We start from the raw sequence: 17,470 nt of genomic DNA, 5'->3' as shown, positions 1-17,470 counted from the left end.
TTCTGGCATCAGTGAAATGTTTAATTACAAAGAAACCCACAGTGACATCATAGGACAACGGTGTGAAAAAAAAGAAAAAAGCATGACAACTGTTACAAGGACCGGCTTTTCTTCTCTTCTTTTAAAATACTGTAATAGTTTTAATTTAAATGAGACGGCACATGCCAAATGAGGAAAAGAAATGGACAAAAATACTTATAAAAATATGCCATTAGATTCATATGAACAATCGTGGACCGTGAGAGCATTATGTACAGAGAAAGGCAATATATACAATAAACATTGATGACGTCTTTAACTAGAAAGGGCTGAGAGGGTCACTTACAACAGTAAGACTCGACGATCATCACTGATTGATTTAGATATTTGACTAAAACTTTAAAATGCAGACTCAGTTTATGAAAATATGATTCTCTGAGGATCTTCGTGACGATTTCTACCTGCGAGCATTCACACCTTACCCAGATCAATCAATGAAACGAATTAGTGAAACGTTCCCATGCGTGATGAAGTCTGGGAAAAGTCTGACTTCACATCCTTCGGGTCATTCGGCACATTTTGGATGCGGGTGAGCGAGTATTTGGGTGTGTTTGTGACTGACTCTGTTCTTTCCAGGCAAACTAAGGCAGCTGAAATTGCTCATTTAACAGGAAGTGGACCCACCTGACGGCGGGCGGCGCAGGCAGAGCGGTTTAGCAGTTAATCGTCTCTTATAAGCGGCCACATGCAGTTGAAGGGCTGTAACCCGTCTGACTTCATTCTACGTGTCATAATCTACACACATGCACACTCATAAAACAAGCACAGGGTTTATCTATCGACTCCAAACTCTATTCGTCAAATCAAGGCTGTCTTTAGCAACAACACAATTCCCTTTCCTGAATTACCATGATGATGAAAACGACCATTGGAATTACAAAGCTGCCAATGGGTGAATCTCATGGACCCTGTCAAGAACATGTCCATTTTATAATTCAAACTATATTCAAATAAACTATGTTGTTACATCATTTTTATGACCGTCACATTTCCCCCAAATTCCAATCACCATAATGCAAAAAAAATCTCAATATTTGTAATTTTAAATAATTGCCTTAAAAATAACGCAAATGATTTACAGTAGTTTTTTTATTTAAAACATTTGGAAATGTGACAGAAATGTGCAGACACTGAAATGTGATTAACTGTGATTTAAATAACACAATGCAAAAAGAAAATCTGAAATGGTCCTGAAGATGGGCTTCATTTTCTTTATGCAGAATTATTATTTGATTTCTTTTTGATTTTAGGGTGAAATATGACCTGGATGTTTTGTCACTCAAATAAGGTTTCAAAAAAATTGAATCAATCTCTCTCACAAACTCACTGACCCAACTTGAGTTGAGCGTCAAAATCTTTCAGTAGAGAAAATGCCAGACTACCTTATTTATAAATTAAGTGCTATAAAAAAAGACTCAACTAAAAATGAAAAAACATAAATACTGTACAAAAGGATTTTATGTCACAATACCTATAAATGGAATGTCATTGCTGCTCTTTTACATATAGTGAAGGTCTTATTTTTTTTACACATAAGATTGATTTTATAACCAAAAGAATAAAGTGATAATGTGTAATATCTCTGACTGTGAGTTTGTTGATTATTGGAGTAGTAAAGTGTGTGTGTGTGTGTGTGTGTGTGTGTGTGTGTGGTATAGCAGTTTGTAGGTACTCTAGCCTTATATTGCACATTGGTTACGTAAGATTAACTCTCATCTCGTTCCGATGAGAGGTTTAACAAAAACATCTTCATTCTCGATTCAAATCACAGTCTGTTGAGACCAGTAGTTGACCATAAAAGTGTGCGGACTGTCCTCTAACAAAGTGAATGATGAAAAACTCGTCTTTCCCCTCGGTATGTCCATCCACACATTACCCACAATCCTTCCTGCCTCGTGCGATGCGTTCAAACCCGCTCTCTATCCAACAACCGAACAATTCTGTCTATTCCTTTTTTACTTCACCTGCTCTTCTCTGATTATCTTCTCTGCTATGGTTTTTACAATCACTTTTTCTTCTCTGTCCGCTTTTAAAGCTGCGTCTAAAGTTTCAACACAACATTCAAAAGCGCTCACAGGAAACACCACATGGCAAGCGAGATCAAAATTTCACACCAAGAAACAAAATGACACGTAACACAACGTAACGGAAAACAAACACCCCATTTGTTGACGTGTTACACGCTTGTACACAATGCATCAGAGGACAGGAAGGGGCGGGGTTTCGGGGGGAAGTGCGTGGGCCAGTCCAGCGGCTTGGTTTGTGGGGGGGCGGGGCTTCCATTACACGCGCCACAGCAGTAAGTGGTTGGTGCTGTCGTCCCGCCCCACCGTCTCGCTGCTATTGGTCAGTCTAAAGTCTTCATAGCCGTCGCCGCCGCTGATGACCAGCAGGTTGGATTTGACGGGCAGGAGGGTGGAAGCGCGCCGTCGGGCTGAGTCTCGTCTCTGCAGGCCTCCGCTGCTGCTCTCAGAGTTCACTGTAAGAAAAGTCAATAAAACACATATTCATTCATCATTTGATGTTATGTTAACATCCATCTTGGATGCATCTGTTTACAAGTACTAGTCAAACCAGGCAAGTTTAAAACACTCAAAACTCAATGGTTGATTGACAAGTAAGTACGCGGTCCTTTTTTGTTTTGCGGGATGCATTAAGACCCATTAGCGTTTATACTACAAATGTGATGGTTTGAGTGACGTTTTTCTTTTATCTCTTGACCAGTTGAGATGGATAACCAGTTGATTATCGCAGTCTACATGTTAAAACTTAAAAGTGGGAACGGTCAACACTGCAACAGTAGAAAAAGAAAGTTTTGCGTTTCAATAAATTAAGCAAATTGTCTAACGTGTGTTTTAGCTAGTTTGTTATTTGAGCGAAATAAAATAAAATAAAATATTTAATACGACAATTTTGCAGGGTCGTAATTCCGTGTTTTTTGAATACCATGACATTCCTAAAATGTAAAAAAATAAATAAATTATATATATATATATATATATATATATATATATATATATATATATATATATATATATATATATATATATATATATATTATCTTAAATTATTTATTGAATTATTATTAACCATATTTTTGGGTTTAATGAATACCATAACATTTATCAAATAAAATAAATATCTATCTTAAAATATTGATTTGATTAGAATGCAATTGGTGGTTCCCCATGTCATTGTTAGAGTGTGTGGGCTTTTTTTAAGTGTTTCCCTAATTGTAGTTTTTGGTCCACGCACTTCATTTGGACAATTTTTAAGGTGCTATGGTCCTGGCTTTCCTCCATAACATTAATACAATTAAAATATATTATTATTGTTAAGTATGTCATATCAATATACTAAATATACTGCTCAAAAAAAAAAAAAAAAATTGTATAACAATTGATAAAATGACAACACATTGTGGACACCAACTAGAACAGATTAAGTCACTGAACTCTTAACACTCTGAATTTCAGGTTGTAGCTTAATAACATATAAAAACACAAAACAGATCAATGTCTCTATATTGCTGTAATGCAGTTTTGTAGCCAGATCCTCTGTAAATATTACCCAGACTGCAATAGGCTGTGAGAAACAAACCTGATTCCGACGTCGGTGGGAAGTTGACGTCAAAGCCCTCGGGCAGCTCTATGCACGTGAGGAAGCGGACGTGTCCCGTGTGGCCATGAGCGGAGCCCATGGGGAGGAGGGGGGCACGCAGAGTGCCCGGCCCAGTGCTGGAGGACACCGGCGGGATAGCCAGAGTCAGGACCACCCCTGCACTGGTGCCAATCCACAGCAGGTCCTTACATGCCAGAAGAGCGGTGATCCGCAAACAGGCTGCTTTGTGCTGCCGGATAATGGCATCAGACCCTAAAAGAAAGGGCTTTATTTTATTCTGCAAAGTATAATACAATCAGCTCTTAAACAAAACATTCTACTAACTATGAGGAACTCTGCAACTACGTCAACTAACTCTCATTGAGTATTAGTAGACATAGGTAAGGTTTAGTAGAATAAGTTGACATGTATTTGCATAGTCAGTAGAATGTCTGTTGAGGAGCATCAAAATAAAGTATTAGCAGATATTAATCAGACAGTCTACTAATACTCTAATGACTGCTAAGTAGTTACAAAGTTACTTATAGTTAGTAGAATGTCTAAAGCAGACTATCGAAATAAAGTGTTACTGATTTTTCCCCTTGTTTTAACATGCAGCAGGTGAAAATCATGAATGAATGCACACTTAACAATACCTGCAAGCATCTTGTGCACGGCTGGTGCCACGTCGACCTCCGTGAGGCTCTCGTATGAGGAAGCGTGGTACAGTCGCACATGAGCACTGCCCTGTAAAGCGATCCATACGCCTTTGCCGTAGCTCACCATACTGGTCACACAGCGCCCGCTGTCCTGACCCACTTGGAACGAGTGCTGAAGAAGAAATTCAAATATATAATGAGACAAAGTGAAAATTGCAAAAGGTGATGGTCACTCTTTAGCTTAGGGTCCAACTAACCATTAGCTATGACTTTTTTCTCAATAAACTCCTAATTACTGTTTATTGAGAGTTAGTAAGGTAGTTAAGTTTTGATATTGGGTAGGATTAAGGGATTAAGGGACCCAAAACTAAAGTGTTAGCTAAATGTTTAATCTGCTGATGTCAATAGTCAAGTCAAATTTATTTATAAAGTGCTTTTTGCAATACAGATTGTATCCAAGGAAAATGACATTGTTAATGTTGTAAAATTCATCATTAATGAAACAAAGTCAATTTAAGCTGTAAAGCAGCTCTTAAAATACGTTTTTAATTTCCATATAAAGTTATGTGCAAGAGTGGAATATCGCATAAAACATTTGCTAATAAAGCACCGAAAGCAAAGAAAAATTGGCCCAAAATATCTGTAATAAAAATGGAAGTTGCTGCCATCGGGGAAGCCACTGTGGATCTTTCATACATGATAAATGTTTTGGTAAATGTGTTTCCATCTTAGTTTATGCGCATGTGTACTTTTCAATTGATCGCATACATTTTTTGCACATCTTGGAGTTTCCATCCAGGGTTTTTAGTAGTCCAAAAGTCGCATAAAAATAGCTGGATGGAAGCATAGCTAATGTTGCAAAGTTAGTGTCATCCATCTCAATTCAATTAAAACGTTGTTCTCATCTGATGGTGTCAATGCAGCTGAATCGATAATATTACTGAATATGAACGGTCTTTTAAATCAAAAAGTCTCCTTCCAGATGTCGTCCGCATGTAGTTTGGGTCTGACCTCTTGTGTTAAAGAGCCGGTGTTGACAATAAGGACCCGGTTCTGACAGCCACACCACAGTTTTCCCGCCACAGGAACCATTTTGGTCACGGGTCCGCTTGGAGAGCCCAGACACAGCGTTTGAGAACTCTGAGGATCCCAGAAACTTCCTGTTATGCAAAAAGAAGACAGAGACTTTTTGTAAATCACTCATATTGGTTCACAATGAATATATATATATTTTTTATGAATCTGTGCTCACCTGCTTCCCTCTGATAAACAATCACCTCCCCGTTTGCCAGAGACACAAACACCTTGTTGTCAAAATACCTGGAAATAAAACAAAGATCTTGAGGTTCGATGCCGATGCTGGTTAAGTTAACATGGCAACAGATCAATGAGTCAAGCGGCTGCTTACAGAATACATAGGATAGAAGCAGAATGTTGCATCTTCATACTGTTCTTCCTGTTTCTGATGTTGTCTGAGGACTGGTACACATGGATGCTGAAAAGTTAGACATTTATGGTTACATTATTATGCTTATGAAACATGACATTTTGTCTTATTTGTTTACTGGTAATCACAAACTTAAGTTACACTATCATTCAAAAGTTAAGATTGTTTTAATGTTTTTTGGAAAAAAAGTCCACATTTATTTGATCCAAAACAGAGAAAAAAACATTTATAATGTGAAATATTATTACCAATTAAATTGACTGTTTTCTGTTTGAATATATTTAAAAGTGTAATTTATTCCTGTGATGCAAAGCTAAATTTTCAACATTATTACTCTAGGATTCATTGTCACATGATGCTTCAGAAAAGTTACTCTAAAAAGGTAATTACTTGCTACTAATTACATAATTACAAAGATTATTGTACTAATTAGTTTAAAAAGTTATTAGTCTAAAAAATTGTCTAAAAAGTATTGCATTACTAATTACTTTCTTAATCCTATATCAACCAGTTAGGATAGAAATGAAAACGGTTATTTGAATTCTTTCAAAGAAATAGTATAAAATGGCATCAGTTATTCTTGACCTGGACAAAGTTTTTTAAAGGGAGAAGGTGACATTAAAAACATACATTTTAACATTAGACATTTTAACATTGTAACATTTTGATGTTAAATCCACAATCGTTTTATATAAAACTGTTCTATAGTCTATACAGTATTTAATGCAATTACATCAGAAGTAACTGTAATTAAATTACACAAAAATAGGAGTAATCCCTTACTTTTTTTCTTTTACAAGGGAAAAGTAATTCAATTATTCCGTAATGAATTATACACCCAACACTGCTTCAGAAATCATTCTAATATACTGATTTGCTGCTAAAGAAACTTTTCCTATTATTATTAAAGTTAAAAAACATGAACTGGCCCATTCAGACATTCATACTTTCAGCTTACTCACAATGGACTTTGTTATGTGTACTAAAGGCTCATTAAACTTTAATCACTGTAATTATTTACAATATGTAGTCAAAGACATAAATCAGTTGCATGTTCTCAAAGAAAAGTTGAGCTATAGACATGTAACTCCGGGCTGTTAAATTAGAAAATATTGGAAAAGAATGCACACCCAAAATGTAACATTACTACCTCAGGTGTGCACTATTTTCTAATAATTCAACAGCCCGTCGTCAACTTTTCCTTACTTAAAATGCATTATATAGACAGGAATCAAGTAAAATGCTCCTTAAGACATCTTATTGTGTTCTGTTTGTTTTGACTGTCGACCGGCATTGAGGCATGAACACACACTTCACACCTGCTAGTGTGAAGGAGAGAGAAGGAAAGAGAGAGAGAGAGAGGGACATGGGCAGGTTTGAGCATGAGATAATGTGTGTCTCTCTGGGAACGCGGTAAAGGGGTGGAACTGTAGTCAGATCAGGGTCACCTGAGGTGAGAATTAAACCCCAAACAGAAGGAACAGCAGGGGAATGTGCTTGCATCATTGAGTGCTACTCCCGTTCAACTTTTAATTAGGCCCGTGGGTTTAAAATGCAGTCTAATCACAAGTTCAAACACTTATAATAATTACTTTAACAAATCACGTTATATAAAACAGATCATTAATTTTCCATTGAAATAATCAGAATCGTAATGAAAACAACTTGATATATTTATCTGAATGATAAGTTGAGCATTATATAGGGTTTGGTAAAGACTTAATGAAAATTATTATAATACTTAACTTAAAAGTTAACATGAAATTACTTGTTTTTTTATTTTGGTCTTGTTTTTTAGGTGTTATGACTTTCTATTTTCAAAGAAAAAATCTTTAAAGGGGTGGTTCGGGATTTTTGACATCGGACCTCATTTTTAAGTCAGCCTGGTTGTTATTCATCAGTGGAGACATTTTTTAAAAAAAATGATCCAGTCCTTATATTTGGATAGTTAGCCGATGCTAGGCTAGCGCGAGTCAATAGGTATATGTTAGCCAGCCATTAAAAACCGTTTTACCCACTCCACAGTGCACCAAACGCAAATCAATTATAACACTAGACTATCGATGTATATGTCCGTTGAGAGAATAATGTTAGAAATCAAACTTACCTTTCATCACATTGCATTAGTTATAATTTGTTCCCTGTAATCATAAGCCTTTGTCTACAGCAGCAGCGGAGTTATATTGATTACCTAGGCAACCGAGTGAGCCGGTCCACACATGATGCAAGAGTACCAGCATTTACCTGCCGCAGGCACACTGTGTGTTTACTTTTTGCCGCATTACTAACCGGAGCATAGTAAAATTCCGCAGCTGCTGAGAAACTAGTTCCTTTGGGATCATTGAGATGAAAGGTAATGTTTGATTTCTAACATTATTCTCTCAACGGACATATACATCAATAGTCTAGTGTTATAATTGATTTGCGTTTGGTGCACTGTGGAGTGGGTAAAACGGTTTTTAATGGCTGGCTAACATATACCTATTGACTCGCGCTAGCCTAGCATCGGCTAACTATCCAAATATAAGGACTGGATAATTTAAAAAAAAAAATGTCTCCACTGATGAATAACAACCAGGCTGACTTAAAAATGAGGTCCGATGTCAAAAATCCCGAACCACCCCTTTAAAAATCTTTAGTGAAAATAATTGCTTTTATTTAGGCTGATATAATCATGGCCAAGTGTGCAGTGAAAATATTAATAATAACCAACAATAGGATCGCAAACTATTTAAAATTTGTTTAAAAGGCTACCGCCCTACATCAAGTTAAGTGTGTCATTTATTCTCGTAAAACCTAAACTTAAACTTTAAAAAAACTTCAAAATTAGAAATGTTACCTTGGCAACTAACTGATATGTATGGAAGCTTGTTTCCACCACAGAATAAAACATTTTAAGAGATAATTGCGACTTTTTATCTCACAATTGCGAGTTTACATCTCGCAATTCTGACTTTATTTCTTAGAATTTCGAGATATAAAGTCAGAATTGCGTGAAATAAAGTCGCAATTGCGTGTTATAAAGTCAGAATTGCGAGATATTAAGTCAGAACTGCGTGAAATAAAGTCACAATTGCGTCTTATAAAGTCAGAATTCGGACTTTTTATCTCGCAATTGCGACTTGATATCACGCAATTCTGACTTTATAATATGCAATTGGGAGATATAAAGTCAGAATTGCATGATATAAAGTCGCAATTGCGTGTCAAAGTCAGAATTGTGAGATAAACTATTCTGAGGTAAAAAAAAAAAGTCTGTCTTTTTCCTGGACTTTATATCCTGCAATTGTGAGTTTATATCTCACAATTCTGAGAAAATATGTAAGAATTGCGAGATATAAACTCAGAAAGAAAAAAAGTCAGAATTCTGACTTTATAACACGCAACTGCGACTTTATTTCACGCAATTCTGACTTTATTTTACGCAATTCTGACTTTGTATCTCGCAATTCTGAGAAATAAAGTCAGAATTGCGAGATGTAAACTCGCAATTGTGAGATAAAAAGTCACAATTATCATTTTTTTTTTTTTGTGGCGGAAACAAGCTTCCATAGATATGAATAAGTTTAAGTTGAATTAAAAAATTTAAACTGAAATAAATATCAATTTAAGCTAAATAGAAATATTTTTTAAAAATGACATATCTAAATATAAAACAAACAAAAGCTAATTACAAAAATACTATAACAGTATAAATAATGCTAAAATAGCCAAATTAAATACCACACTACACCACATTATAAAGGTTAAGTGTACACTAAATTAAACCTTACATTTTTAAGTACAATCAACTTGGATGTTAAAGTCATTTCAACTTAAATTACATTAAACTGACTTAACTTACTAATAAATGAGTTGAATCTTGTACAACTTATAAACAAAGTTGAAAATTGCTTACCTTATTTTGATTAAAGCAATGTAAAAACACATGTTGTCATAACTTACTGATCATATAATTTTTTACAGTGTATTATTTTCGTAAATCCGCAGTCATGCATTGACCCACCAGCCGTCCTCGGTCCCGAGCCAGACGGAGCTCTGGTACGCCTCTGGGTCGATGCTCAGCAGGTCCTCCAGGCTGGCACGGGTGAAGGACCCTCGACTGGACCGGCGCATGGCTCGGCCGTCCACGGGACTGTCCGCGCTGAGCCGAGGGGCCCCGAATGAGTTGGGGACGGGAAACTCTTGTTCCTCCTCGGAGCTGGTGGTCTCTGTGGCTATGTCCTTTGAAACGACTGCCTCGTCATCTGAGAGGAAAAAAACATCATTAATAAGACACAAATTGCAAAATAAATGTGTTTTGAGTGACACGAGGGTGAGTATAAGGTACTCCGCCTTTTAAAAGATTAGAATAATTAAGATTTATTAATGTTTATGAAAGAAGTCTATTAAGTCAAATAAGCAAATCGGCACACTGAAGAGTAATGATGCTGAAAATTCAGCTCTGTCAAAAGGAATAAAATACATTTTATTAACTTCTTTTAAACTGTAATATTTCACAATATTACTGTATTTTTGATCAAATAAAAGCCTTGGTGAGCATGAGAGACTTAATTATTCCAAACTTCTGTCAGGTAGTACTTGATTTTAGAGACTGTAAATGTGCTTTAACTCACTGCCGAAGGTGGATGAGATGGTGGAATGGGAGGCTTGACTCTGCAGTGTCGATGAAGGGCTGGGAGAGTCTTCATCATCGGTGTCATCGCTGTCGAAAGGCACAAGCTCTGCTGCGGGCACTACGGGGGGCTCGCTGAGCTCCAGGGACGAGCCAGAGATGCAGATATGAAGCTGGGGTTGTGTAGACGCCGTTGGATTTGATGGGGCGGAGGGGGTGGAATGACCGACACGTTCTCTGCAGACAGAACAGACATTTTTGCACATGCAAACTGCATATATGTGTAGAAAAATGCATTAGATGAAGAGAGGCAAACCTGTTTAATACATATGCTACCGGCAAAGTGTAAAAAATCCCGGTATTGTATAGAATGCCTAGGCAATGTATAGAATGCCTGATGGTTTTTGGCAAAAATACATTACCTAATTCTATACATTACCTAGGCATTCTATAGAATGCCGGATTACACACTTTGCCGGTAACATATACATATGAATGTTTGGTAACACTTTAATTTAATGGTCCCTTTTGAACATTCCGTTGACTATACAGTAAGTAACTTTGCAACTACATGTCAGCGAACTCTCATTAGAGTATTAGTAAACTGTCTGCTTCATATCTTCTAACTCTATATTGTGATGGTCCCCAACAGACATTCTATTGACTATAAGAAACTTTGCAACTACATGTCAACGTATTCAAACCCTAACCCTATCAGTCTACTATATTCGACTAACACTTTAATGAGAGACATGTAGGTGCAACGTTCCTTATAGTCAACATAATGTGTTAAAGGGACCATCAAAATAAAGTGAAACCGAATGTTTTAGTAAAATGTTTTGTTATTTTAGCTACAAAACTGTCTACTATCATTAAAGGTGCAGTGTGTATATGGACAGCTAGAGGTTGAAATGGGTACTGCAGTCCAAATTCAAAATATCGGAGAGAGTTGTTCTTCCTCCTAACTTGATGCTCACACGATTTGCCAGATTAAGAGCACACGTGCAAATGACAATGGAAAGTGACAAGCCTTACACTGTAAGCTGATTAGCTAATGTATACGTTTGGAACATTTTAATTGCCGAGGCTTTTTGGGACGGGTAGAATCTGCGATCTCTGACCCAGTTCGTTTGCTGGCTTCCATGGCTGTAATACGCTGTGTTTTCCGTCAACTGGGGTGTCGAAATACTATTGGGTAAACTGACAGCGTGCGGGATCACGCAGACCAAAACAAAAACAGACATTCTGACACATAACGCACATTTCGAAGTAGAATAACTGGCTGTAGCATTGTTTTTTTTTGGAGAAACAAGTATTTGAACTTAACATTTTCCTAAATTTAAACATATTATGGTATTTTTATGCTTGTACAGCACCTTTAATAGGTAGGACTAGTGGATAACTGTACTGTTCATTTACATACTGAAGGATGTTGGAATGATCATGCCACACACAAAGAACATTCACTTTAGGTTGACAATAACCTAGAATGTTCTCATTAGCAGTGTGAGCATGTCCTATCTGTATGGGGATTCTAACATAATAGTCTCATGGTGCTCATCAACACATGGCATCTATTATTAGTCTTTAACAGGAGAATCTGTCCTGACTCCGCCACACAAACAGGTGCGTTTAGGGCCGTCGGGACTCACCTGCTCTTCAGGCCCGGCACGGCGGCGATGCAGATGATGCGAGCGGAGCAGACTGCGATGCAGGCCTCCACCGTGGGCTCGTCTCGGATGTTCAGCAGACACACCTGACCCACGTACCCGTCGCTGTTACACACCCACACCTCATACGTGTTCTCTGGACAGCTGTGGCTGGGGGAGGCGCAGGAAAACTGCATCCCGCTGCGGGTCTTCATGATGGGAATGGCCTTCAGGAACTCGGGGTCCCACTGGTCTTTGTTCATGGCTGGATGAATACGTACAATATGTAGGACTTGTCATGAATATATAGCATTTATTGGCTTTTTCATTAATATATACACCATGTTTGTTGGGATGATATGAAGTATGTTTTCATAAATATATCAAGTATTTACTGGCCTACTGGACATAATTTTTGGCCATAATGTCATACAAAGAAAATAAGTAATAATCAACGAAACATTAATAACTGATTATGTTGTCAAATGTATTTTTGTTTTTCTATGCTTTTTCTTTGCCAAATAATTTCGACAGATAAATAAATACCTTCTATTATTATCTTTTTGTATTATAATTGTATTATTAGTAGTATACCTTTAACTAAGTTTAGTGTTTTGTTTTTTCCTTCACATTTAAAATATTTAATAAACATAAAATATTTCCCTCATATGTTGATTGTTTAATTGAACTTGTAGGATCATAAAAAAATTAAATAAAATAAAAATATCACCCCAGAAATCACTTTTGGCCACTACTGTAGGTCGTATTTCTCAGGCTTTGTAAAGAATAAAGTGCAGTAATTATTGGCATTTTCACTGAATCTATACAATTTGTGCTGGTTATACATTAATATATGCAGAATGTTTAGGATTTTGCATGAATACATACTATTTATTGAGCTTTACACATATAAATAAATATATAAACACATCATCCCAAAAAATGAAAATCCCCAAAAATAATACATCCATTCATGTAAAACCCAACCAATAGTTAATGCATATATTTTTCAAGTTCAAGTATTTTTTTTTGTGCCTTTTGGGAATCAAAATAACTGCTGTTCGGTTTCTGCCCGTTTTGCTCTTGGTAAAAGCTCAAACTATTAAAAAATGTTTTCTGGTAATTGAAATGAAGCTGAAATAAAATAAAATATAAATACAAATACTAGATATACATAAAAAACATAAAAAAATGTGAAGTATTTTAACCTAGACTTGTGTATTTCAGTAAGTAAAGGGAAAACAAATATATATATATATATATATATATCAAGTCAAGTCAAGTCAAGTTTATTTATATAGCGCTTTTCACAACACAGGTTGTATCAAAGCAGCTTCACAGTAATAAATTAGAACAATACATCAATGTTTGTTTCTAGTGGAACGTCTACGTTCGGTAATGCTGATCAATAGTATCGTTGATTGATTAATTAAATTAAATATCCCCAAATATCCCCAACTGAGCAAGCCAAAGGCAACAGTGGCAAGGAACCGAAAAACTCCATCAGGTGACCTAATGGAGAAAAAAAAACCTTGGGAGAACCCGGGCTCAGTCGGGGGCCAGTTCTCCTCTGGCGTTTATGAACTAGAGGTCGGATTTAACTGTAGAATTAAAAGTATTATATGAATGCCTGGCTGAAGAGATGCGTCTTTAATCTAGTTTTAAACTGGGAGAGCGAGTCTGAGCAACGAACAGTATCCGGAAGACTATTCCAGAGTTTTGGTGCTAAATGTGAAAATGCTTTCCCTCCTTTGGTGGACCTAGATATCCTAGGTATGACCAAAAGCCTCGAATTTAGTGACCTTAAAGAGCGCGATGGATTATAGGGCGATAGAAGATCCGTTAAATAGACTGGAGCTAAGCCGTTTAGGGCTTTATAAGTCAGTAGCAATACCTTGTAATTAATACGGGACTTTATAGGTAACCAATGTAGGGATGATAAAATCGGTGTTATATGATCATATTTTCTTGATCTAGTTAGAACTCTAGCGGCGGCATTTTGGACTAACTGTAGCTTGTTTATTGAGGATGCAGGACAACCGGCTAATAACGCATTACAGTAATCTAGTCTCGAGGTCATGAATGCATGAACTAACTTTTCTGCGTCAGAAACTGATAGCATATTACGTAGCTTAGCAATGTTTCTAAGGTGGAAAAAGGCTGTTCTTGTAACATATGAAATATGATTTTCAAAAGACAGGTTGCAGTCTAATATAACACCCAGGTCTTTTACTGTAGAGGATGAAGTAACAGGACATCCTACTATGTTAAAGTTGTATTGTGAGAGGTTTTGTGGGTGGTTTTTTTGAACCGATAAGTAGTACCTCTGTCTTGTCTGGATTTAATAAAAGAAAATTATGCGTCATCCAATCTTTTATATCTTTAACACACTCTGTCAATTTGGATAATTTAGCGTTTTCATCTGGCCGTGATGAAATATAGATTTGAGTGTCATCAGCATAACAATGGAAACTAATTCCATGTTTCCTTATAATATTTCCAAGTGGTAGCATATATATTGAGAATAATAGAGGGCCTAACACAGATCCCTGCGGCACTCCATAGTTTACTGGAGTTATGATAGATTTTTCTCCATTTAAATAAACAAAATGGTAGCGGTCAGATAAATACGATCTAAACCAGCTTAATGCTTGTCCTTGAACACCAGTATAATTTTGTAGTCGATCTAAGAGTATTGTATGATCTATAGTATCGAACGCAGCACTAAGATCAAGTAAAACTAATATTGAGATACAGCCTTGGTCAGAAGCTAAAAGTAAATCATTTGTGATTTTAACGAGCGCAGTTTCAGTGCTATGATGCGGCCTGAATCCAGACTGAAACTTTTCATAGGTGTCATTTTCTTGTAAGAAAGAGCCCAGTTGAGCGGACACAACTTTTTCTAGTATTTTAGACATAAAAGGTAGATTTGAAATGGGTCTATAATTTACTAGATTATTCGGATCTAATTGTGGTTTCTTAATGAGAGGTTTTATAACTGCCAGTTTAAATGTTTTTGGAACATAACCTAAAGATAAAGACGAGTTAATAATATTGAGGAGAGGCTCTTCCACTACAGGTAACACTTCTTTCAATAGTTTAGTTGGTATGGGATCTAATAAACATGTTGTTGTTTTAGATGAAGTAAAAAGTTTATTTAACTCTTTTTGTTCTATAGTTGTGAAGCACTGTAATTGTTCTTGAGGCGTGATAATTGAGGCTGAATTATAAGGCGCGATTGAGGATTGAACGTTTACAATTGTGGTTCTGATGTTTTCTATTTTCTCAGTGAAGAACTTCATGAAATCATTACTACTAAACTGTAATGGAATACTTTGTTCAGGAGACATCTGTTTATTTGTTAGTCTCGCCACGGTGTTAAATAAGAACTTAGGATTGTTATGGTTGTTTTCTATTAGTTTGCGTAGATGCTCAGCCCTGGCCGCTTTTAGGGCCTTTTTATAACGTGACATACTGTCTTTCCATGCGATTCTAAAGACCTCTAAGTTGGTTTGTTTCCATTTACGCTCTAAATTACGGGTTTCTCTCTTTAGAACACGCGTAGTATTGTTGTACCATGGTGCTTTACTTTTCTCTCTGACCTTTTTTAATCTAATGGGCGCAACAATATCCAATGATCCAGAGAGAATGGTGCTCATAGTGCTAGTTAATTCCTCAAGTTCATCTGTTTGTTTGGGTTCACTGAGCAGCTGAGACAGATCCGATAAGCTGTTTGAAAAATTATCTATGGTGGATGGAAGGATTGTTCTGCCTAATCGATAACGCGGCGCAGCATGATATATTACAGGAGTACGTAATATGCAAGTTACCATGTAATGGTCAGTGACATCGTCACTTTGTGGAATGATATCTATATCGGTTGGATCGGTTCCATGTGATATAATTAAATCGAGTGTATGATTAAATCGATGAGTCGGTCCGGTAATGTTTTGCTTGACCCCAAAGGAGTTTAATAAATCTGTAAACGCAGCCCCTAACGCATCATTTTGATTATCTACATGGATATTAAAGTCTCCAACAATTAATGCTTTATCAAAGTTAACTAATAGGTCTGAGAGAAAATCTGCAAACTCTTTTAGGAAATCAGCATAAGGCCCAGGTGGTCTATATACGGTAGCCAAGGCTAGAGATAATAGGGATGTTTTTCGAACATCTAAGAGCGTAACATTTAGTACAAGTACTTCAAATGAAATAAACTTATAACCCGTTTTCTGAGTAACATTGAGAAAATCTCTATAGATTGTTGCAACACCGCCGCCACGGCCATTCAGACGGGGCTCGTGCTTATAGGAGTATCCTGCTGGAGTAGACTCATTTAAACCAAAATAATCATTTGGTTTAAGCCAGGTTTCAGTAAGGCAAAGTACATCGAAGCTATTATCTGTGACTATTTCATTTACAATAACTGCCTTAGGTGTGAGTGATCTAATGTTTAGAAGACCTAGCTTTAAAAATTGTTTTTGATTACCAATAGCAACATTTTCTGGTTTAATAACAATTAGATTTTTTCTAGATCCTGCAGTAGATTTATGATTTGATCTCACTAAACGAGGAATAGACACAGTTTCTATGCAATGTTCTACACTATTTATATCAGTTAAATTGGTGCAGCAGAGACTATGATTTGGACTTTTGTTTACTAGTCAAAAGGTATTTAACATTTTGGAGATGTTATCTGACAGAAGATCCGATCCGAATCTGCTTGGGTGTAAGCCATCAGCACGGTAAAGCCTAGGACGCTCCCAAAACAGATTCCAATTATTTACAAAGAGAAGTTTCTGCTCATTGCACCATGACATTAACCATTCATTAAGCGCAAATAATCTACTAAACTTTTCATGACCTAGTCGATACGTGGGAAGCGGTCCTGACACAATAATCGTTATATCAGGCGATGTGCTGCGTACCGTATCGATCAGATTCCTGAAGTCTTTCTTCAGAACCTCCGTCTTGCGCAGTCTGATGTCGGCCCCTCCCGCGTGCAGGACAACGGTTCCGACGCGCTCGTTCAGAATCTCGGGAACGTGAGCAGCGATTTCAGAAACACGAGCACCAGGAAAGCAGTGACTATGCACCTTACTTTTATTTAACGTAACGTGTACGTGTCGAACGATGGAATCGCCGATGATCACAGCATCGCGTTCTGTTTCGCGAAGAGGGGAGAAGCGGTTTTGTGTGGATATCTCGAAAACCGGGAGGGTCGGAGAGAGTTTTCTTGGTCTAGACCTGACTCGCGACTTCCGCTGCGGAAAAATCCAGGCTTCGTGATGGCATGTTGGAGCCGGAGTGAACGAGACCATGGCTGATCGCGACCTCGACGTTCGGGACCGATGTTGAGGAACGCACGGAGTAGACGAGGTCGGAGTCAGCGGGTTAGTAACATTAATCTCTGATTTGTGTGCCTCGGCACGTGATGTTTCGAGAGCCAAACGCCGGTCCC

The 17,470-nt window shown here is 37.1% G+C and overlaps 1 protein-coding gene across 2 annotated transcripts in view; it reads right to left on the bottom strand.

The window, feature by feature from the left end:
• Nucleotides 1-17,470, bottom strand: part of arhgef17 (Rho guanine nucleotide exchange factor (GEF) 17) — a 100,862-nt gene continuing 83,392 nt past the window's right edge. For both annotated transcript variants that reach the window (XM_081372097.1, XM_081372098.1), the window contains exons 13-21: nucleotides 12,013-12,274; nucleotides 10,362-10,597; nucleotides 9,752-9,992; nucleotides 5,707-5,793; nucleotides 5,551-5,618; nucleotides 5,310-5,458; nucleotides 4,296-4,470; nucleotides 3,640-3,912; nucleotides 1-2,518 (exon numbers count right to left, since the gene is read on the bottom strand). In XM_081372097.1, coding sequence (XP_081228223.1) covers nucleotides 2,322-2,518; nucleotides 3,640-3,912; nucleotides 4,296-4,470; nucleotides 5,310-5,458; nucleotides 5,551-5,618; nucleotides 5,707-5,793; nucleotides 9,752-9,992; nucleotides 10,362-10,597; nucleotides 12,013-12,274 — 1,688 coding nt within the window. In that variant the 3' untranslated portion in view covers nucleotides 1-2,321. The remainder of the gene's footprint in view (nucleotides 2,519-3,639; nucleotides 3,913-4,295; nucleotides 4,471-5,309; nucleotides 5,459-5,550; nucleotides 5,619-5,706; nucleotides 5,794-9,751; nucleotides 9,993-10,361; nucleotides 10,598-12,012; nucleotides 12,275-17,470) is intronic.

This window comes from Scardinius erythrophthalmus (assembly GCF_964197995.2).
Source record: "Scardinius erythrophthalmus genome assembly, chromosome: 8".
Taxonomy (NCBI): Eukaryota; Metazoa; Chordata; class Actinopteri; order Cypriniformes; family Leuciscidae; genus Scardinius; species Scardinius erythrophthalmus.
This window is presented reverse-complemented; position numbering and strand designations above follow the sequence as displayed.